Here is a 23,954-nt window from a genome sequence, read left to right on the forward strand (position 1 = left end):
CTTTGTTTTATGAATATATGCCAAAAGGACGCCATTTAGCTTAGCTTGGGAAACAGATTTCATCAGTTCTGAACATCCAAGACAAACAGCAGGGCTTGGTAGGAGGCTAGGTGCCAGCCTATGGACAGGAGATATGCATTTAAAATTTTCACCCTCCTGAAAGGGTGGGATATGATTGTCTTGGGTATTAAATTTTTTAGGTGTCTAAGGGGAATAGAAGGGATGTACAGGCTCTAGCGAAGGTCCCCTTAAAGGAGCTCCTGGGCATTGAGTGGAACAGCCTGGTGCATTTGGGTGGGCCTGCCATACAGGTCTAGGGACCAGCCAATGTCAGACCCAGTCTTCAGGATGCTTTAACTGGGAAAGCATGCACTAGATCCTTTCGTTCATCTATTCATTTATTGTTCATTCGACAAACAATTGTTGAGCACTTACTATGTTCCGGGCATGGTCAAGGTCTGAAGATACATTAGTAAGTAAAAGATAAAGGCACCTGCTCTTGTTAAGCTTACATGTTAGTAGGAGGAGGCAGACCACAATCAATACAAATAAATAAGTATATTATATGCCATGTTTGAAGGTGACAAGTGCCTTAAAATAAATAAAGCAGAGACAGAAGGGATCGATAGTGTCAGGGGTGAGGCATTACAATCTTAAACTGGGGAAGGTGGGCAGAATAGGTGAGATTTCAACATGGCCTGCAGAGCCAAGCCTTGGTAGGGGACTCTTACTTTCAGGAGAAATTGCTCCTTCTCACTTTTGATTTGCTGTTCCATCTCCTCATAGAGATGCTGGATTTCTTCATCATAAGCAGCAATTTTCCTGCAGAGATAGTAAAAGCAGAATCTGATGAGGTCTATGCTGAAATTTATCCCACAGAAGAAAGTCCTGGAGCTTGGGCACCAGAAACCCACCTGGAGTTGTGGGTGGTAGTTCAGGTCAGCCAAAGCTGCAGGATCAGCTCCTCAATTTAGCTGAGCACACTGCCTTCAGCATCCTCTCCCTACTCAGAAAAACTCCACAAGAAAGAAGTAAGTTCCTGGGTACTGGGCTTCTACACCAAGAAGAAGAAAAAAGTGTCTACGGGGATAAGGTTTGCAGGTCACCCTAGGATTTGATTGTTCCTCCTCTCCCAGTAATAGATCCCTCTTCAAATGCCCTCCAAATTCAGACAGAAAGGGTCAGGTATCAGCATTTGAACTGAAACTAGAAGTTATCACACCAAAGCATTAACATTCCCAGGGGACTACGTTTTTACACCTTTTCTCCAACCTGCTGTGAAAGGTCCTCTCTCTGCCCCTCACTCTCTGCTTTCTTTCTCTCCTGTTAAGGGAACTCCGGACTCCAGTAAACAGGCTGATGTCATGGCTTTCAAAGTCTGTTTTGAGCACATAACACATACACATCCCAAAGTTTGGCACTTGCTATTCTAAATTCCCATGATGGCAAGCCCCCTCTGCCCTTGATTCAAGGAGACTTTAATAACTGAGGAAACAGACCTGGTTTTTGGTTCTAAGAGGTACTGGGGAGATTTGTGAAGAAAACCTTGAGGATGGGACTGTATTTACTTCCCTGAGCCTTCCATCATTTTAACCCCTACCTCCCTATGTCCCTACATCTGCTGGATTCTAATCCAGTGATAGCTTCCCCTGCTGCCCAAGGCTGCGCCACAGCCCACTCACTGCCCCTCCCCAGCTTGCTACCTGTGAGGGAACACCTGGATCACATGCACAGACTGAGCTCAGACTAAGGAGCAATTTTGACTGGCATCCTTCCAGTTCTACAGAAACCATAAAACTGACCCAGACAAAGAAACTGATGTGAGTCTCCATGATCAAGGTCGCTCATATCAATCAGAACACCAGCCTCTGTGTTCCCTTTTTTGGCCGTACCCCAAGACCCGAAACCTGACTTTGAGTGAATGGCCTCAGGACGTGCTCAGCAAAAGGTGACAGTTCTTCAAGACCTTCCACAAGTTTGGGCCCTGTGTCTACCATTGTATTTGGTATCCTGGGTATAACAGATATCTTTTGGGCTAAGAACAAGAAATCTGTTCTTGGTAAATGACAGATGTTTTGCATTGTTACTTTTGTTCATAGCTAACCGATAACAATTATAAGCAAATCTTGGCAAGAAATAGGGAGCAAAGGCACCTCAGGGGTAGAAATGAATAGTTTGAAAGGACTTTCAGAAAGAATGGTCTTCTCTTAGACCCTAGAATTATCTTTCTGTGCTCAAAAAAATTCAAATGCTAGATGGCAAATGGTGTCAAGAAAACCTTTAGACAGTGATTCCAACTGAAGAATTAATAAAGTGAGACGAAAGCAACTTAAAAATTGCTTTGGCTCTGTTAAAGCGATGCTAATTATAGCCATTCATATAAGCTATTTACCATTTATGTCTAAAAACTATACAGGGCATTAATTCTATACTATCATTAAATGTTACATTAACTTTGCTCTAATTTTTATTTGATTAAATTAATAAACTATGTTTTTCATGCTCAGATGTCAGTTTGCTAATCATGAAGTAATTTTGCAAACTGCTAAAAAACAAACTGAGAGAAGGCAGATATAGCCTCTGAAAGGTGTGTGCTCTCAGCCCTCACTCACAAAGACTGGGTCCACTGCCAAGAAGCCCTAAAAGTCCAGGTGGGCATCAGTGATCCTGGGCCCAACCAGGCTCATACATGGAACCGAGCTTTTGGAAATGCATTGGAATAAAGCTGGACTTGTGGGAGCTTGCCCAGGCATGAATGACTTTAGAGGATGAGCCCCGGCTCCTGACCAGCCTGGATCAGATATGCGAGCCCCAGGAATGGGGAACGTTAAGGTGCTGTTCACACCATTCACATCACTAAAGCTGCTCAGGAGTCAGAGCCCTGAATTCTGATCCCTGAACCAGCTCATTTCCTCCATGTGATCTTGGGCAAGCGCTCTGACCTGAGATCCCAGGTAGCACCTAGCCTGTGTTTCTCCCAGCACTGTCATGATAAATGACAGACAAGAGAAGGTGTGGAAAGCACTTAGAATCATATAGCCCTAAATAAATGTAGAGGTTATTTATTACGGTAATTATTATAACAGGCTGCAGGGGGCAAGGACCAATACTCCCCAAGGGGAGGAGGGTTTTAGTTTCAAGGATAAAAGAACTGCTGGGTTTTGAAAGGGTCAGAGGCAATCCGAAAGACGAACAGAAAGCTTAGTTAATAAAAACTGCTGTCAGGCCAATCGGTTGGAGACAAGGCTGTGAGAGCAGGAGCTGCAGGGCCAAAAGCATCTGCAGGGAGCTCTGCAGTGGCTGTGAGAACAATAATGGCAAGAGACACTCTAAAAATGTTTGCGTACAGGGTGTATGGTGTTCCAGCCAGGCGCACCATATTCTGCCATCAAAGGAAAGAGGCAATCAATTATGTTTGCGTATTATGTACATTTTTGTTTCCATAATTGCTGAAACTACTCTTATTGCCTGATGTGCAGAAACATAGACTTTGGTGTCTTCTCCATAAGGCCTTCTCCATCTATTCCAACTGGTCTGCTTCTCGGAGTGCGTAGGGAGGGCATCATATATCTTTATCTGACATTTAATTTTAAAGTCCTAAACAACTGCTTCATTTGGGTCAATTAGTTTATAAACACTCAGATATTTATATCACACACAGGACCTGTGTTCAAAATGTTAATGCTGAAAATCTGTAAGAAATCAACTTAAGACTTTGGATACCAAACTCAGAAGCCCATGGACCATATTGGGAGAACACCAGATTCCAGGAGAATAGATGAATTTCAGAGTTGGAAGGTTTATCTGATCCAACCACCTATTTTCCCAGTGGTAAAATCCTTGCCATTATATCCCCACCAAGTATTTACCCAAACTAGGTTAGAATACCTCCAGTGATAGGAAACTTGCGGGATTTCTAAACAGCTCTTTCATCCTTGAAATATTCTGGCTCATAGAAATATGGCATTCTATGACCTTATCCTTGCTCTTCATCAATTTGAAAAAACATTAAGATTTCAGGCCATGCCTCTCAACTTCCTCTAACCCTGTCTTACATGGAGTTTTTAAAAATCCCTTCACCATTCCCTTCCTCTCTGAATAGGCTCTCATTTAGCTTTCTTAAGCCATGGAGCCACAAACTATATCTTCTCTTTGCGTGAAGTCTAATCAGTGCAGATTAGAGCTGGACTACTGCCTTTCTCATTCTAGATGCTACTTATCTATTCATGCAGCCTAAGATCACATAATTTTTCTTGGCAGACACATCATAGTTGATGGATGGTGAGCCCAATTTGTCAACTGAAACCTCCATACTTTATGGCCGTGTGATTGTATTTGTTTTAAAGATGGTGCTACTGAATCATATCTATCCTATTTTGTTCTTCTGCCATTAGGTTTTTGGATTTGGGCAAGATTGTAAATGTAATTCTGTTACATTTCATGTTTATTAGATTTGTCCATCTTTCGAGTCTATCACCAACTTAATGAATCCCAACTGGTTGTTCAGTGTACTCAGTGACCTTCCAAGTTTTGTTGATAGTTTAAATTTTCAATCATAATGTAAGCTAAATAATCCACGATGTTGGTTTTGATTTATCCATCTATCTGAGAGAGTTACTTAGAAGAGCATACAAATAAACAATATACAAACTATTGGTTTCCAGCATTATTATTTTATAATAAGAGAATACTTACTTTTTGGAACTTATTAACCTTTCCTTTATAGCCAAAAATACTATCAATTATATATAAGGTCTATAAGAAGAATATGTATTTTATTGTAGGGCTCAGAACTCTACATTCATCTCTTAAATTAAGACTGCTGCTTCATAGTTTTGAATATTGTATATGTTTAATGTATTTTTTTTGCCTGAATAATGTGCCAAATTTGAGATAAGGTTGTTTAAGTCTTATAAAATTCTTCTAAAGTTTTTGTTTTTCTAAAATTTTCTACCTTATATATTTTGCTACTATGTTGTTTAGTGCATAAAGGTTTATATATGTTGTATTTTCTTTATGGATAGAAATTTCTGCCACAAAATATTCCACCATATCTCCTTTTATTTATGCCATTGGTAAAACTGTTGAACAAGATAAGGATGACAATCTGTAATAGAGCTCTCTGAGCTATTAATTAATAACATGTGAGCATAAATATTAAGCCTGTCTTCTATAAGTTATTCTCAAATACTCCCCCTCCTCCTCTCAGGGTGGTGTTTCATTATTTCACTCTCTGCTGTCTGTGCCTTTTTATTTTGAGCTACAGGAGAAAGAGGGGACAGAGAAAAGATGGTTGAAAGAAAAGACATGAGTTCTCAGGGAGACAGAGGAGCCAGCCAGAGTAAATAATAGTCATGAGCACTGTATTCTCTCCCCTCTACTTCACTATGAAGGCTGAATGGCTCCTTTAGCATCTTCCAAGGCAGTCTAGGTCACAACATTCCTGCGGAAAGCTATGATTGGCTCAAAGTTCATTAGACCCAGAGTTAGAAGGCCTCATTCAAATTCTGGTTCTGATATTCATAAGCTTTTTGTCCTTGGACAAGTTGCATTACCTCAGTGAGCCTGACATTTTCAGGATCTGGAAAATCCGATGGCAATACCTACTATAGAAAAGGGTTGTGAGGAATAAATAAGAATATGCAGGTGAAAGTGTTTAGCACAACCAGTAGTAGGTAGACTGAATTTAACAAATCCTAATTAAATGAGTTTTCTGCATCTCCAGAGGCCTGTGAACCCCATTTTGAGAGTTGGTACTCTATAGATCTTTTGGATTTCAGTGAAGGAGCAAGTAGAAACTGAAGGGATGCAAGCAGCAACTTGGTATATGTGGTCATGGTCTGAAGGCATGTATGGGAGTATGGAAGCATTAGGGAGAAGATATGGAGAAGGACACATGCTGGGTAACTCGGTGGAGAATACTAAATGTGTGAAGAGAGACTCATAATATCATCACCAGCATTAAAAAGCATCGATTAAGCCCTTCGTAAAGCAACCGTCTAAGTAAAACAATTTAGTCTTATGAAATGGTCTCTGCACACCAGGAATTTAGCATCCGAAACCACCAAGTCCAATGTTAAAGTGGCATGGAGAGAAAGATCAGGCAGGAGCGTCACACCATAAAGTGACCCTACCCCACAGCACCTTGCTGGGCTCCAGCTGATGCTAATTCTGTGACCACAGTGCCCTGATGGAAGGCAAGTGGAGGAAGCTGCCTGCTCTGGTGGTGGGGAGGATGGTAGAGTTGTCAGAGGAAAAGTTAAGAAAGGCTGAGTCCAGGAAAGGGAGGTTTTCAACAGTGAGGGGAAAGAGCAAGATTATGTACTTGAGGATGCCATATGGGCTGTGATGGATCCGAAAGAATGAGTCCTACTAAAAGCCAGGAAGAAGAGCTCAGGTCCAATTAAGAGAATGAAATGTCACCCAGGGTATCTGACTGTGCCAGATGGCCCCCCTCTAAAGAAGGAGCATACGTGTGTGTGTGTGTGTGTGTGTGTGTCTGTGTGCATGCACTGTGCAGGCGTGCGCTCGGATGCATGGTATTGGAGATCTAGGGATGGCATATGTGAGAAGAGAGTAGGGGTAGGGAAATAGTGATTCTCATGAAACACGAGGCTTAGGTTCTGAGAGGCCTTTACAGATAATTTACAGGGAACTGGAAGGCGAGGTGTAGTTAGCAATAATTTTCCCCGCCAGCCTCTGATGGGGACTGTAAAAATTAATTAACCTTCACAAAGTACTCTATACACCGAGAGTTAAGGTATCACACTAGAGTAAAACATTAATACTCAATACTGCTGGGGACCAAGACCTTGCTGTTTTAGAATACTGCTTGGTCAAAATATTGTTTTCCTGTTCTCTCTCTCTTTCTCTTGCCTTCACTTAGGAACAACATCCTTTTGGATTTTGGAGGGTCTCAGAAAGTCATCTTCTAGGTTCTAGGTAGGAGTGTGCTGAAATCATTCCAGGAAAAGAGTACCTTCTTCCTTCCCTAAATGAAGGTATAGTCTTGACCTTGGACAGAACAAATCACACCTCTACATTTTAGATAAATTTCAGAAGCCTGAACTCAAGGCAGAGCTTTAAAAATGGCCACTGGCCTTGGAGAGTAATCGTCCTGATGTCATGTGTTTCTGTGTGAGTGGGCAGTGGCATGATCAATGTCTCCTAGTTTGCAAAGTCTGGTGAAAGGCAGGTCCAAGGGAAGAAGGATCCCCTCCCCCCATCGCAGATTGTGAGCTTAAAAAGCTTGTGTATTCTTGCCTCCTTTGTTTTGCATGGAAAGAAAATGAGGGTCAAAGCAGTGAAGCTACCAGTCTATGGTCACCCAGATTCCCTGGGTCAGAGCAGGGAGAAAACGGCCTCGACTCCCAGTCCCATGTTCCATCCAGAACAGCACACAGTCTTCCAGAGCATCCTAAGTTTTAAATCTGAAAACTCCATACATTTGCATTTAGGCTTGTCAACGATTCAAATTACATTCTGAGTCTATCAATTGTGAGCAGAAACTGGAGCAAGGAATGGGGCCAACTACAGGGCTGTGGAGGGCCAAGGTCATGGCCAGGGTCTGGCTCCCTTTCCCCTGTCTCCTCCACTCCCACCTCACATGGACTAATGACAGAGTGAAGCCTCTAGACGGAAAAGTTTCAGCGAGTCAGCTATTTGATGAAGAAAATGGAAGCAAATTCACCCTCAGCCAGAATGATACATGAGAGATTCAGACTCACCACTGCCCCCTGCCACCTTCTTCAGGAAGTTGCAGTCTGGACCCCAAGGAGAAGCTCTTACTAGAGAAATCTTAATTTAGGGTTTTCTTGTTTCCCTGAAATGGGTCTCTCTAGGTCTCTCTCCTCTCTCTCCTCTCTCTTCTCTCTCTCTCTCTTCTCTCTTCTCTCTTCTCTCTCTCTCTCTCTCTCTCTCTCTCTCTCTCATGTGTGCGCAGACACACAGGATTAGAGTAGCACTTAATGAAAGGAAAACATAAGAGTTTGTAGAAAATTCTGCAAAGGCTGTGAAGCTGCCAATTGAATTTTCAAGATGGATTGTTTCTCCCTAATTAGATTCTGCTGTCTTGTATAAACCAACTTTGCAGCTTTATCCCATCCTATAAAGCAAACCATTTTTCATTAGCCAGGTTTACAAATGCTGCCCATGGAGCACGCAAGGCACAAAGAGTCCTCACCTTTCCATCTGCGCTAAGGGTGGTATTAACTAATGTGCTGCTGCCTTGGATAATACTACACCAATAAAACACAGGTGCCTGATTAAGCCGTAGCCTGACCACCTCCGGTCCTCACTGACAACTTATCTTCATCCTTAGAGCAGGAGTAAAATTACAGACCAGAAGGGCACCCCAGGTATACCTTTTGCAAGCTGATATATTCTAGAAGGACAAGCTAGAGCAACATTTCTCAAAGTGTGGTTTGTGGCCTGCCTTTGTCAGAATCACTGGGGATGTGTGCTAAGGTGCACATGCCTGGGCCCCTCCCCAAAATGTACTGATTTAGACTCTCTGGGGGAGACACCTAGGAATCTACCCTTTAATCAAAATTCTCTGGTCATTCTGAAGCAAGCTGCACTCAAAAACCATGCAACTAAGGTCCTTTACAGGTGGAACATAAGGGCCACATGTCATATATATAATGCTTTATTTGTTGCCCTACCTGGAGACAAGGCTAAGAAGATGATGACTCCTCGCCCCCACTCCCACCCCATCAAAGATTCTCAGGTCCCAATTCTTAGGCTTGGGATAGGATACTGTGTATCATAGTTGGGGCTGCCTGTCAGGCTGTAACACACTTGCTCTCCTGGCCTGGACATGGTCCCAGGGCCTAGGGAAACTGCCTTAGACAGAAAGTGCCTGGATAGTGTGGCTGGGCAGGGGCTACGATGTGAGGGCCCGCACACTCCCAAAGAAAATGCCTGAAGCCTGATTCGACTGGATAAGGAAAGACTGTGCAGGTGAGGAACTGATTCCAACGAGTGCGTGGGGAATGTTGCTAAGCTTGCAAAGGCCAAGCGTGGTCCAATGATGATGAGGAGCCCGCAGCCCGGGTGGCATTCCTAGGCTATGGAGCTACAGAGGATTGAGCCAGGGAGGGCATAGAGCAAAACTCATGCCTGGCCTTTGATCTAGAAACATTTTTTTTCTAGAGGTCAAAGCACTCCCCAGTCACAGCCTAATTCATCTTTACCCCCAGCCAGGGGGTTAGATCCTGGTAAGGAACCTAACCGTGTCAGCTTATCGAGCACAGATTCCAACTCTGGTCAAAAGTCAGAATTCTTCAGAATATTTCATAAACACACACATTTTATAAATTCCCACCCCAGACCAAGTGAACTGGGCCGTCCTGAGGCTGAGCCTCGGCATCCCTTAGCAATTCTGGTGAAAGGCCCAAGTCTACTGTTGCCTCCAAACAGAATCATTCTGATTCTGGAGAGCTCAAGCGTTTATCCCAAGCAATTGGGGAGGATGGTCAGAAGTTCCTTCTACATCTAAACTATACCCTTCAGGCCGAGTGTAAAGCTCTCTGAGCTTCTGCACAGGGGGCACAGAGGAGTAGCACAGTGGCGACCCAACTCCCACTCCTCTGGAGAGAAGTGGCAGCACAGAGGGAGCACACCTCCCTCTGGAGGTCCAGCAGAGGAACTGGGTTTTAGCCCTAGGTTCCTGCATTTGACCCTGCTCCCCACCTCGCCCCACAGGGCTGGGGCTACTTCCCGGTGGACACACAATAGAGTCAAATGTTGTACCCAGGATTCTGACTTAAATTTGAGATTTCTCATCTTCTGCACCAAAGGACAAAGGGGCAGGAGAGTGAATGCTCCCAGACTTGCCTCTTCCCCTATTCCCATACACAGGTTAAAAACAATCCATGGCAGTAGGTAAGGGTAAGGAAGGCTCAGATTATTTCTGGCAATGCCCCTGAGGCTGAGTCTCCTGACATCAGCTCAAGGGCTTTCCCAAAACACTGAATTCAGTTGCATCCTCCTACCTCTCAGACCTGGAGGTGAAATGAATCTAAAGAGGAAAATGAGGTGGACCTGTTTCACTCACTGCAGCAAAACTGTAACTCGGAGGGGTGCAGCCCAGCCTAGGGAGCTGGGGACAGGAAGTCTATGTCCTGCTTTACCTGACTGAGGCCAGATTACCCCAGAGGTCAGCCCAATCTTCTCTGAACCCAGTGGGAGAAGGAAACGAGGTGTGTGGTTTGGAAAAGGAGGAGGAAGCAAAGGCAGCTGCTGCCAATGGCAACGCTGTCTAGTGTTTCAGCAGCATGGGAATTTCTGGTCGTCTGTGTGGCAGACTTTTTATGGGTGTAAGCTCTGCCTCATCAGTGTGATTATAAACTCCTCAAAGATAGGGACTCTGTGTTCTATTTGCTAAACTCAGAGCCTGGCATGGAGTTAAGGGCTTATTAAATGTGAGAATAGAAACACATGGATTGTATCCCCCGGTGTCTGGCCCTGAGCTGGACACGCAGCAGTAATGACAAGCTCTCATCACCATCTCTGGGACAGATGCTCAATTTCTGGATGGAATTGAAATGTTATGCCCTGTACTAAAAAGTGAGCTGTGGAGGAGTCTGGGAGATGCTCTGCAATTCTCAGGATTCCCCGGCTCCAGCTTGTACCAGGCCTTTCCTTGGAGCTTCCTTTCTCTTCCTCCACAAACTCCCAGATATGGCCCTTCCACAAATCAGCCCAAACCTCCAAACTCATCTCCCAGACCTAGGAAATGTCCCAGAGTCACTTAACCTCACCCTGAGTCATGTGTAAAGAATCCCATTTCAATGCTCTATACTCCATTGGGGAGTATGGATCCCAGGTCTGGCTGTGATCCAGGCTCGTGGCTAGGGATAGGACTCCAGATTTAAAATGTTACATTAATGTACTAGGGTGTCTGCGCCTAACTTATGCAAGTATGACTCAACTTGTTCATTACGCATGTGTGGCAGAATGCCACTATTGTTCTCTGACATATATAAAGCCCATGTGGTCCCCTAGAGCAGAATCCCATGCTCCCCGCAATAAAGTTGGGGCCTGCTCTTTCATTCTCATGTCAGCTCCTCGTGCGTTCTTTTAACTGGGCGTCTCACCACCGAAACCTTCCCTTCTTTATTAGCTTGGTGCTCACATGAGGCATAGTTGGCAGGATAAGGTGAGTTCAGCCCCCAGCACTCTGGACAGTCCCCAGAGGGAGGACATGTGGCCCCCCGACTCCCAGTGGTATCCCATGCCTGTGTATCTGGCTACATAGATGTCCCTGGAGGATTGAGATGGAGTGCAGCCATGTCCGGAGGACGTCCGGAAAGCCCTGAAATAGCTGGAGCTGAATGTCCCAACTGCTCACTGGGAGGCAGCGGGTCGAGTGGCCTGGATGTTCCTAGCAGTGCTGCGGCAGGCCAGCCTGGAGGTTCAGGACCAGGCTCAATGGGTGCGACGATGTCAGGAAGAAGCACTGGAAAGGCAGCTGGAGGCAGCAGAACGCATGCTGCAGGGCCCTGACAGGTCGTTGACATCATCCCGGTTTGGGAGCCCACCGGCAATACCCCAGCAGGTGCCGCCAGTGATACAGCAGTAGGTTGAGGTAGAGCAGCCATTGGCCCTCAGGGGCGGGCAAGCTGGCGGTGCCCCCAGGCTAAAAAGCATACCACCTTGATCCAGTACACCCCCGCTAAACTCCGGTTCCTGATGAAACGGGTACGGCAGAGAGCCAGAGAGATGGTTCCGGGGTGGATGCTGCAGCTGTGAGATGACGGCACTGAAGGGACTGAATTATCTCCGGAAGAGATGGCTCAGCCGGCCTCCGTAAGGGCGATACCATCCCTCAGGTAGCACCTCCAGAATGTGGCACATACTGCACGGAGGGCAGGCAACCACTCCCTCATCAACTGGCTCATGTTCGCCGCATGGACAGTGTGGGCCGACCCCAGGGAGCTGCCAGAGACAGTGAGCAAATGGACAATGTGCTTAGATGTGGTCTAGGTAATTTGGGAAATGGGGATGTAACAGATGATGTTTTGCGAGCAGTACACTAGCCCCAATGAGGAGGTATTTACAGCCTGTATGAAGGACTTGATCTTGACCTCTGGCTGGTACTTTCAGCGCCATGGCAGTGCTGCTGGCCCCTTATGTGGATAGGTGGATCCACGAGGTAATGTCTGTCATGGCAAGGTTGGTGGATGTGGAGGTGAAATGCAAGGAGCGTTCCACCCAAGTGCGTGCTGTGCCACCCCCTGCACTCCCAAACCAGCTAGCGCACGGACAAAAGTATGGCCAAAAAGGGGCGGGGCGCGACAGAACAGCGCCCAACCCAATCAGCCGTGAAAGTGAGCTGCAGGCAAATGTGGTTTGATCTCCTCGCCACAGGGGTCGCTGCAGGAAAGACTGGGCAGCAACCTAATGAACTGCTGCTGGCGCTGTGGAATCAGCTGCGCCCTGACCATTCACTTCCATTCCGGGGAAAGCTACAAACCGTGAGGTGCGGCTGGACGATCATCTCCCTGATTAGGGATTCGGCTGGGACACCTGGTTGGCGGGGGAGCCCGTTGACCTAAGGCCACATGTGGAACTGACTATACATTGGTCCCCCTGTAATGTACAGAGGGTATTAGCCCTCGTGGACATGGGTGCTGACAGCACCCTGCTCTATGGGAATCTGGACAAGTTTTCCAGGCCCACTGCAACCACAGAAGGCTATGGAGGATGAATCATTTTCTTGTGGCAGGTCCCTATGACATTGGGTATTGGCAGATTGCCTCCTCGGACATACCAAGTGTACATATTCCCATACAGGAGTACATTTTGGAGACTGATGTTTTGCAAAACTTGACTGTAAATATCACTGCTGGTGAATTTCACCTTTGTATCTGGGTGGTGAAACTATTATCCAGGGATGTCCACATCATGCCCCCGTTGGTCTTACCCTAGGCCACCCAGGTAGTGAATACCAAGCAATACTGCCTGCCGGGTGGCCATGAGGAAATAGGATGCACCATTCTGAAGCTGGAAGAAGCCGGTGTCATTCATCCTAGTCGTAGCCCAAACAACTCCCCCAGTGAAGAAGCCTGACAGCTCCTGGTGCATGACAGTTGACTATCGGGAGCTGAACAAAATTACGCCACCCCTGTATGCTGCCGTACCTAATGTCATGGACATCATGAACCGGTTGTCACATGAATTTATGTGGTGGATTTGGTGGATTTGGAAAACACCTTTTTTTTTTTTTTTTCCTATTGTCATAGCCCCAGAAAGTCAAGAAGGGTTTGCCTTGGCGACAGTGGACATTCCTCATCCTTCCCCAGGGCTATTTGCACAGCCCTACCTTGTGCCATGATCTTGTGGCTCAGGATTTAGCCACGTGGAAATGACTGCCTGCAGTGCACTTGTATCATTACATTGATGATATAATGCTAACCTCTGATTCTCTTACAGAACTAGAAGCAGCAGCGACAAGCCTGCGAGAGGCTCTCTCTGACTGGGGTTGGACAGTCAATGAGAACAAGGTCCAGGGACTTGAGTTCTCTGTCAAATTCTTTAGAGTTGCCTGGTTGGGTAAGACAACAGTAATGCTGGAGGTGGTGATTGATAAGATACAGGCATATCCCCGACCTGAAACCGTGAAGCAGCTCCAAACCTATTTGGGACTGCTGGGGTTTTAGACAGTGTTCATTCCTCATTTAGCCTCCTTGATGCAACCCCTGAATCATCTAGTGAGACAGGGTGCCCAATGGGATTGGACCCCTGAGATAGAAGAGGCCTTTAAGGTTACAAAGCACACTGTAGCACAAGCCCAAACTCCACGCATAGTAGATCCAGCCCTTCCATTCCTGCTTATGGTGCAGGTGGACGATGCAGGGTTCGGATGGGGCTTGTGGCAGAAACACAGTTCCCGGAAGGTGCCAATAGGCTTCTGGTCCCAGTTATGGAAAGGTGCAGAAGCACAGTATTCTCTGATAGAGAAGCAACTGGCCGCCATATATACAGCCCTTCTGGCCAGTGAGGCCATCACTGGCCCTAATCCCATAACCATGCAGTCCATATACCCCATGGAGGGGTGGTTATGGTCTTAGGTGAAGGCTCCCTATACAGGAATTGCACAGACCCCTGCACTGACCAAGTGGGGGAGGGGTGTACCTGGAGCAGTGGGCGCAGTTCTCTGTGAGCCCCCTGTCAGGTCAACTGCACCCCCTTTTGGAACCAGTGCAGTTTCAAGCAGAGCTCCTGGCAGAACCTGCTGAGACAAGGGACATACCAAGTCCCTATGCAGAGGGTCGGGCTCCAATCCTTGAGGATGCCTGGTATACAGAGGGCTCATGCCACAGGCAGCCCCCGATGTGAGCTGCTGTGGTGTTACAGACATCTACAGAAACCTTGTGGTATAAGACTAGTGCTGGGCAATCCAGCCAATGGGCGGAGCTTCGTGCTGTGTGGCTGGTCCTCGCGAATGAAACAGGCGCAGTGCACGTCTGCACTGACAGCTGGGCTGTATCAGGTCTAACTCTGTGGCTGCCCCTGTGGGCTGCCCAGGAGTGGATGATAGGCCACCGTCCTCTGTGGGGCCGGGGGTTGTGGGAAGACCTCTGGAAGTGGGGTCTTCAACAGGGGGCCACTACATACCATGTCCCTGACCATCAGCCTTTACAGGCCCCAGGCAATAATGCAGCTGAAATGCTGGCACGAGTCTACTCTGCCTGTATACCACAGTCCCAGTAGACATTGGCCCCTGGTTCCACCAAAAACTGGGGCATGTAGGGGCCCATACCATGCAACTGATAGTGAAGCAATGGTGGCTATCGTTGACCCAGGCACAAGCACAAGTTGCAATGTCACAATGCCCCTGGTGTGCTGAGCAGCACCCAGAGAGACGGGGGGTAAAGAGTACCCCAGGAGTGGTGCCCCGTGGGGCTAAGCTGCTCCAGGAATGGCAAGTGAGCTACATAGGGCTTCTGCCCACAGACAAGGGACACCGCTAAGTGTTCACAGGTGTGGACATGGCTACCAGTCTAGGGTTTGCATGGCCAGTGGCAGCTGCTGATCAACGCCATACCGTGACTGCTTGGGAGCTATGGCCGGCCCTTATTAATCTACAGTGACAGAGGCACTCATTGTACTGGACAGGAGGTGCAGACCTGGGACAACCCCCAATGACGGTGGCAGTTACATGTCCCTATCGCCCACAGGCAGCTGGAATGGTAGAACAGTTTAACGTCTTGCTGAAGGACAAACTGCACACCTTGGGCTGAGCTGGCGCCATTGGTATAAAAACCTCCCACAGGCTACACGCCTTCTGAATGAGCAGCCCTGGCGAAAGGGGTTGTCTCCCCTTGACAGGGCTGCAGCTGGCTTGCTGCGGGCTATCAAAGTGTGCATGGGCACCGCTGCTAAACAGCTCTTACCTCAGGCCTACCAGGGAATTTTGCTCTTGCCAGTCCCAGAACCTTTGGCACCAGGTAAACAGGCCACCTGGTCATGACCCTGCACTATACAGGTAACACAAGAGCTGTGGGTGGCCCTGGTGGAGCCCTGGGGACAGGGCTTATGCAATGAGTTACAGGTAAAACCCTAAATTTGCATTTGGCCCACAGCCTTGTGAGTGTCACTCCCAATGACGGCAGAGTGTTCACTGTTAACAGAGAGTTTTGTCCTTAGCCTCTGGCCTATTCCTCTCTATACTGTGATGCTGGTGGAGACCCCCTGGCCCGCTACCCTTGGAGAAACTGTCTGGTACCAGAGGCCAGGGGCAGCTCCTCTCCCAGACACTCTTCTATCTCAAGATGGGCAGGTGGCCTGTGACCTCCTGGAAGGATGGGACTTGTCCCTAATGGTCCCTTTGTCTGCTCTATCCTATCGCCCGGGTTGACAACAGGGAACGGTGTCGCATACTGGGCTCATGTGTTTGGTGCTGTCTACAATGTTTCCTGCTGCTGAGTGTGTACTGAACAACCACTGGAGGCAGCCAAGGGACTGCCATGGCACATTAGTCAGCTACAGCTGAGAACTGCACGTGGCTGTGCACCTGGAACACCGCACCTGAATGGGACCAGCGACGGTGGGCCGTGGAAGTGCTGCTCCACCGTGATTATCACAACTCCCTGCCCCTCATAGGCTACGCCATTTCCAGTAGGGGGGAATGGCTGGCGGGAGAACACGAGGAACTGTGGGAGCAGGCCCCTCACTGTAAAGAGCAAGCAAGATGTGCCTAGCCATATCATGGGTGGGTACCCACTGAGCTGTGTGCTAGCAAATATCCTTGCTAATATTTCCAAGGTCTGGTGGAATGGGCAATGTTATGCTGGTACAGAACCTACTGACTGGCTACCTGTGGGGTATCTCTGGGCCTGCGGACACTATGGCTGGCCCTACTTGACCAGTGATTGGACCAGTCCTTGTACCTGGGAATGTTCCTATTTAGCTGGATGCATATTATCCACCTTACTCTAATTGCCTCGTAATTGGGATCCTATATATTTCCACTGGCACTGGCAAAAACGGGCAGTGTGGTCATTCTACCCCCTGGCGTTATTCATTCCAGGGGTAAGATCCATAAATGTAGAATTGCAGGTAGAAGCTTTAGCCCAGCACACTGCATAGGCATTAAACACTATGCGTCAGGCTATAACCCTTTTAATGGATGAAACCACACAAATGTGGAAAGTAGTTCTGTAAAACTGCATGGCCCTGACCTCCTATCTGCTGCCCAGGGTGGCACCTGTGCCCTACTCCATGTAGAATGCTGTGTCTACTTTCCTGATCATGCCGAGCAGGAACAGGCAGCTCTCCAGGAAATGGATGCTGAAGTCCAAGCCATCCATGCCCTGGGAGAAGACCCCTTGACAACTTGGTGGAATTCCTTGGGGTCCTCCTGGCGGTGGATAGTAGCTGTCCTAACCCTTGCACCCTATAGCCTAGTAGTATTTTGTTGTTCTTTATATTGTTGTGGATTGTGGGCCCAAGGTAGTGCCCTCCAGGCCAGATCCCATGATGCGACCCTGTAGGGGTGGAGTGTGGGTCTCAGGTCTGGCTGTGATCCAGGCTCGTGGCTAGGGATAGGATTCCAGATTTAAAATGTTACATTAATGTACTAGGGTGCCTGCACCTAACTTAAGCAAGTACGACTTAACTTATTGGTTATTACGCATGTGTGGCAGAATGTCACCATTGTCCTCTAACATAATAAAGCCCATGCAATCCCCTAGCACAGAAATGCATGCCCCTGGCAATAAAGTTGGTGCCTGTCATTTCATTCTCATGGCCGCTCCTTGTGCATTCTTTCAACTAGACGTCTCGCCATCCAAAACATTCCCTTCTTGATCAGCTCAGTGCTGACAGGGATTCCAGTCTCTGGTTTGACTGCTGAACTTAAGGGCCCTTATAGATCATCTGGACTAGTCATGGACCAGAAGTAAGATGTGACCAGACTTTTTTTTTTTTTTTTTGTCTTGAAGAGAAGAGAATGAAAGAGACACTAATAGAAAATATCAAAGCATGTCACATATACTAAGGGTGAACGCCATTTCACAAAGCTTTTGTTTCAGTTAAATGCACATATAAGTGCATGAAAGTTGCAAAGTCAAGTGTATTTCTTTCAGTGACTCACAATCACAAAAAGTTGGAAAAACACCAATCCCGTTCTGTCACGTTAACATAAGGAAATTAATGCAAACAGAAGTAAAGCAAGTTGCCTGAGCTCACAGAGATGGTCCATGGCAGTGCCTGGGGAAGAGCTCAGGTTCTTCTTTCCTGTTACAGCTCTCCACTCACTATAGCCTGCAGTGGTCTCATTCTACATATAGAAAACATCCCTGGAATGGGACTAGCCAGAGAGCTCAGTGAATCCCCAATCCCGCCAGAGCTTCCCAGCCAAAAGTAGGCCTCCATCAGCTGCCCCAGGGCAGGTGTACCTGGCAGGGATATCAATAGACAATGGGCACAGAGGGCTGGAACCTTTGGCTGAGCTAGTTTTACACATGCAGCCAAGAGTGACCTTGACTTTCTTCTCAAGAACTTTTTAAGCAATCACTTAATTAGAGCAAAAACGCAAACAGGGGCTACTCTAAGATGAACGTAAGGGCTAAGAGGCTCCTCCACATGTCAGGAGCATGGTCTCTCTCCGCAGGAGTGTGGGCCAGCACAGCAACGTCCTGCAGACAAGATTCCAGGCCATGGGCTGGGTCACTGCCTATCTATTCAGGCTGTGATTACCTTTACCTCCACAGAGAACAGGGGTATCCTCCTCTCTTGGAGAGGTGCCACTTGACTTTTGCTGTGGCTCCTCAGGGTGACAATGCTGGGGTCAGAGGGGAGTTGGGAGGTGCTGAGAGTCAGAAACTAATCAGGCCCCCTCAATTTACAGATGGGAAAACCAAGGCTCAGAGAGGCCAAGAGACTTGAGCAAGATCTCAGAGCTAGCTGGTTGCAGAGCCACACATGACTCAAACCCAGAGCTCCTGATTCCCAGCCCCCCATTTCTCAAATCCACACATGAAACACTGGACACCTCGTTAAAAATGCAGATTCAATAGGGCTTGGATAAGGTCTGTGATTCTGCATTTCTAAGAAGTTTCCAGGTGATATCAATGCTGCTGGCTCTACACCATGCTGTCTGGAAGGGTAAATGATCTGTAAACTTCATCCATAAACTTATAATTATATCAAGGCTCAAACTCTCAATTTCAACACAGTAAATCATCTAAGACTGATAAACATTTAAAACAATAATAATAATTAGTATAAAATTCATTGAATACTTATGTATCAGCACTTGTAATAATATATGTAAATGCTTACATATATTATCACAACTCTATGAGATGGATGCTATTGTCATCTCAATCTTACAGACAAGGAAGCTGAGACTCAAAGAGGTTAAGTAATTTGGCCTAAGTCACATAACTAGAAAATGGGAGAGCCAACATTCAGACTTGGCTCTGTCTGGTTCACAGCTTAATCAGGTAAAGACTACATAGAAGTATACCCTCAATACTTCTGTCCTCTGAGCCTTGGGGTGGCTCTCCCAGAATACCTATAATATTCCCTAGCCAAACCATGTTCCATCCAGCACAACTTGTTTACAACTTTCTCATAACTCGGTGTCTTGAAGGTCCTGTTTTCCAGACCTGTGTATACCCAGTGGCCCTCAACAAGTTTTAAAGTTAATGTGGGGGAGGCACAGATGCAAAGGCGAGCAGGGTAATGTGTGGATAGCTGACCTACAAAGCCACATGGTGATCTCTTTTTAAATTAGGGGCTCACGTGCTTTCACTAAGGCCATGTCTGCACAGACTCTGGAATGCGGCCCCCAGGAGGCAGTGCCAGGGACCAGATGCCAGGAAGCATTCACCCAGAGGGGTATATGATCTGTGTCGGCACTGTTACGGATTCCTGTGGAATATGAGTGGATCTCTGGTGAGGACAAGAGTGTGTGGCAGGGGCATGGGGGAAGACCACTCTAGCATCTTCTGAGCTCTACCCAAAACCAGCTTTGCATTTGGGCTGCACTTTTAAGATTATGAATTAATTACACCGGGTTTCACAACACACGAGCTGATTGCCGGATTGTACATTCAATGGCTCTGGACAAGCTCAGCACCCCAATGGCGCACTCATTCCCACAAGTGGATGGGCATCGCCACACTGTCCCCCTTCCCACAGGTGCCTGGCTGCCTCCCACTAGATTCCTGAGCAGCTTCTTCAGGTGTTGGTGTTTATCTGGTCTGTCTCCTCTAGGCAAAGCAAGGATCCTAGAAATCACTAGTTACCTGGCGAGGCCCTAGGGGCAAAGAGGGCAGCAGGAAAGATGTGAGGTTATGATGGGAGAGAGTGGTCAGGAGAGGGGAAAATTCAGTGGACCAAGGACTAGTCTAAAGTTGGGGGGTAGGTCCAGTATGCTGGGGCCTTCTTGTTTAAAGGCAGGGTTTCTGACTGGTCTCAGTTGCCAGGCTGTTTCCCTGTGAATCCTGATTCTGCCACTTATGAGCTGTATGTTCTGGGGCATGTTACTCAACCTTTCGGTCCCTCAATTTCATCATCTGTAAACATCAATTATAATAAGTGGTTCAAATAAGCTAGTGTATCTAAAGTATTTAGAATAGTGCCTAGCACTTGGTGAGGGCCTAATAAATCTGAGCAAAGGCTTAAACACACACACACACACACACACACACACACACACACACATACACACACACACGAAATGCCAGCTATGGGGCCAGCTGGTGATAAGGAGGTGTCACAGAATATAAGGGAAAGTGCACTTCATGTTCTTGTTTTTCATACATATGCACAGAGAGCAACTGAAGGTACTCACTTTTTCAGGGCGCACTCCAGTTCGTTCTTCTCCTCATGGGCCTCTTGGAGCTGGGAGAAGATTCTGGCCAGGAAATCTTCGAAGTTGGACAGTAAGTGAGGTTCATCCTTCTTCAGCTGCAGCCAGAGTTGCTTGACATCACTTTCACTGCAAGAGGAAAAGGAATGTTAATGTGACAATGTGGAAACAGGGCTTTATGGGGGATACAGATGTGAAAATGACAGCCAGAAACAACAGTGTCATCATTATAATGATGACAGTAGCTACCATTTATCAAGTGCTTGCTGTATGCACATTAGCTCATTTTATCCTCACGGTAACTTATGAGGCAGGTGCTGCCATCACTCATTTACAGGTGAGGAAGCAGATGAAGAGAGATGAGGTGAGCTGTCTCAGACCACTCAGCTAGTAGATGATGAAGCCGGTAGGCAAACTCAGGGCTGTTTGGTCCCATGTTGGCCTCTTCATCTGCCTCACCTGACTGCTTCCACTCTCCCATCTTTCTCAATGGGACGGTGGTGTTGAGCATGCACAGCCCTGTGCTGGGCACATATCAGATACCCAGAAGAAGAGAAGATGGGAGCCCAGAGCATGTGAGGACAAGTGCTGTGGAACTACAGAAGAGAGCTTGTCACCCAAGGAAGGATGGTCCTCACAGCTGAGAAGTAAAGACATGCCATCTGATGGATGGCAGAAAGCAATTTTCACTGTAGGGGTTGAAAGAGAATATGCCTGGTGGCACCAGAAATGACTGACAGGTGAAAGAAAGGGAAAGAGCAAGTGTGAAAAATGCGTGTGCACCCATGGAAAGACAAATAGCAAGTTGGGAGGGATGGAGCACGTAGAGAGACAAAGACACAGAGAGACATGCCCAGAGACTGCCCCACCCCTAAACAGGCACATTGGGCACATGCGTGCATGCACAGCAATGAAGACACCCAGGGTCATGCTGATCAGTGGGGAGGAATGGGGAGGTGGCACACACACTTCTGGAGAAACTCAATAATCTACAGCCAATGATCCCACTAAGCCAGAAAGCAATTTGATTTGCACCCCATTAAATACAAAAGCCACTATGATCTGATGGTAGCTATTAGCAGAAACCCTCAAGATAAATAATAAAATCCTTCGTGCTTGTGTAACAAGCACTATATTTGAGGAACTTTCCTCAGAAGTGATATTTTATAATGCTCTGTTAGCAATGTGCCTGGAACATAAATATTACTCTCTGAGAAGAGGTTGACTGAGAAATAAACCTACCTCTGGTTATTTATCTCATCATCTATCTAATCGTCCCTCCTTCCTTCTCTTGCTCCATCTCGTGCAAACATCCACCAACTTATTTAGATTGCCCATCCATCTACCCATTCACCCATCCATCCATCTATCCATCTGTCCATCCATCTATCCACTCACCCAACAGTAATTACATCCTGTTGAGAACCTAGCACTTAAGTAGATGACATGAAGGAATCTGGGAAACAAGAGAAGGGGAGGTAAGGAGCCTCCCTGTTTCCCATAATAAGTTCCATTTCACCCACACAGAGCATGTTGTGGTTATCTACTTTCTTGTATAGGGATAATGAAGATGGCACAAAAAGTTCAGAGGTAAAAGTTCTCAGGGAGATATCACAATGGCCTCCTGTCACTGTGGCAGGTTGCTCCTCTCATGAAGTCAAATGCATTATAAAAATCAAGATCCACCTTACTAGTCTAGATGTATCTATTCACATCTGCCAGGTTTCTAATGGAGCCCAGCAGAGCCACCAGTTGGTCTAGAGCCTCCAGTGAGATTTGCAAACCCACCTGACCTCTTCGAGGCTCTCTGAACCCCTTAGTCATAGCTACATCACCTCCTCCCGAATTTCTGGAGAAGGAACAAGTCTTCCAACCCTTGATGAAAAATAAGTCAGGCCCATAAGCTGCAAAATTACTGAGCCAATCAGACCAGCAAAAATGTTGGGAGTCCAGATGTCCCGTCTATACCTAGAGTACTCCTCCCGGAAGGATATAAGAGTACAGGGCTAGAATGGATTCTGGGAAGTCAATCTGTCCATCTCCTTGCTTCCAGGACAACAGAAAAACCATCTCTGTGAGTAAAGTTGTAGAGTCTTCACAGCCTCATCTATTTGCTTATCTGAGGTCCCACAGTCATGACCATTTCCCTGATGTTGTAACCTAAGCCCAGTTCTTTCTTGTTCAACTTCAAGAAAGTTGATGTGGTCACCATATTCCACATATTGAGTTGTGTAGACCACTCCTGAAACCTTCCCTAGAGCCTTCTCTTCTCCAGGATATTTCGTACCGACTCAGTTCTGCACAGGCCTTTGACATACATCCTCAGAGTGACATCTGGTGAACTCTGATTTGGCAGCTCTGCCTGGCTGCCCTGGAAGTAATGGGCAGGTGGAGAGGCACCTCTTTTTCATCACGGTCCCTTGGCTTGCCTACACTGCTCTCTCCTTCCCCCTCCTCCAGGACGAGGCTTCATGGAGTCACTGGCAGTGGTCACTGTGCTCTGGCCTCTTGTCTTGGAGAAGCTGAGTCAGGTATCTAACTAATGTGCTTCCCATGTACTTGCACCCCCAGCATATCCACCTGCCCCACTCCAGCTCTGCAGATCTGCGCCCACACCAGCCCCTTCGAGGCCTGCAACAGAGCTGCTGCCACTGCCACTGTGTCATTTTGTTTCCTGTGCAGAGCCTCCCACAAGGCTCTCTTCCTAGGCCTTCTCTTGTCCCTTCTTTGACTGGCAAGAGCTTTTGCCAGCTTTTGTCAACTCTGACACAGTCTTTCAAATCATTTGCACAGTCTATCATTTGTAAAAAAATTTCACAGAGAAACAGACACTTTCTTTGGCCTGCATGTTGTGTACAGGCCCCTTATCGTTCGCTTCCTCTTTATCATCTTCCACCACGGGGTCTCCTCTTATTAAGCTGAGGACACATCGGCTCCAATCATGAGACAAGTCCCACCCCTCGTGAAACAAACACCCAACCCAAGACCTAGAGAATCAAAAATGAAATGGGAAAAGGCAATGGGAAAAGGGAGACAGGTTGTTTTTTTTTTTTCAGGTCCCTGTCTGGTTTCCATTAGGCATACGATCACTTTTTTTTTAATTTTTCTTATTTTATTTTTTATAACATTTTACTTCATTTTGTTTTAAATGTCAGGAATTAGATTTAGGTGTCTATTTCAAAACACCTTTAGAAAAAAAATGAGGGGTATTATGTTTTCTTTGTAGTTCTAACCATCGAAAATTTTCAATAGAGCTACTAATCACCCATGTGGAAGGCTGGTAAAACCTGGTTAATCTCCTGCTTCAGCTTCCAGACAGGGTTGGTTTGGCTCAGGGATACAACGTGCAAATACTTTCTACAAAGAGTGCTTTTGCCAGGAAGGAGCATACCATGGTAGGGTGGCTCCAGTAGAGATGGCAGTGCTGGTGAGCTGATGATAGTGAAGGCTTAGGCAAAACTCACTGAAAAACCTCAAGGCCTGGCATGGCCCTCTGATGTGTGAGCGCTCCTTGCTGAGCCAAGGACTATGCTGATAATGTATAGTAGGAACTGAGGAGAGTGAGAGAGAAGGAGGATAGGGCAATTCTCATGAAAAGAAGTGTAAAGGCAGAGACAGAGCCTTT

At 46.9% G+C, this 23,954-nt stretch overlaps 1 protein-coding gene across 8 annotated transcripts in view; it reads right to left on the reverse strand.

The window, feature by feature from the left end:
• CRACR2A (calcium release activated channel regulator 2A) overlaps positions 1-23,954 on the reverse strand; it is a 139,691-nt gene that overhangs the window by 56,877 nt on the left and 58,860 nt on the right. For all 8 annotated transcript variants that reach the window (XR_004956000.1, XR_004955996.1, XR_004955997.1 and 5 more), the window contains exons 6-7: positions 20,312-20,458; positions 732-822 (exon numbers count right to left, since the gene is read on the reverse strand). Coding sequence is in view for 1 of the 8 variants with exons in the window: in XM_016150146.2 (XP_016005632.2) it covers positions 732-822; positions 20,312-20,458 (238 nt within the window). In the remaining 7 variants the exon portion in view is untranslated. The remainder of the gene's footprint in view (positions 1-731; positions 823-20,311; positions 20,459-23,954) is intronic.

Source organism: Rousettus aegyptiacus, unplaced genomic scaffold (genome assembly GCF_014176215.1).
Source record: "Rousettus aegyptiacus isolate mRouAeg1 unplaced genomic scaffold, mRouAeg1.p scaffold_m13_p_2, whole genome shotgun sequence".
NCBI classification, from domain to species: domain Eukaryota; kingdom Metazoa; phylum Chordata; class Mammalia; order Chiroptera; family Pteropodidae; genus Rousettus; species Rousettus aegyptiacus.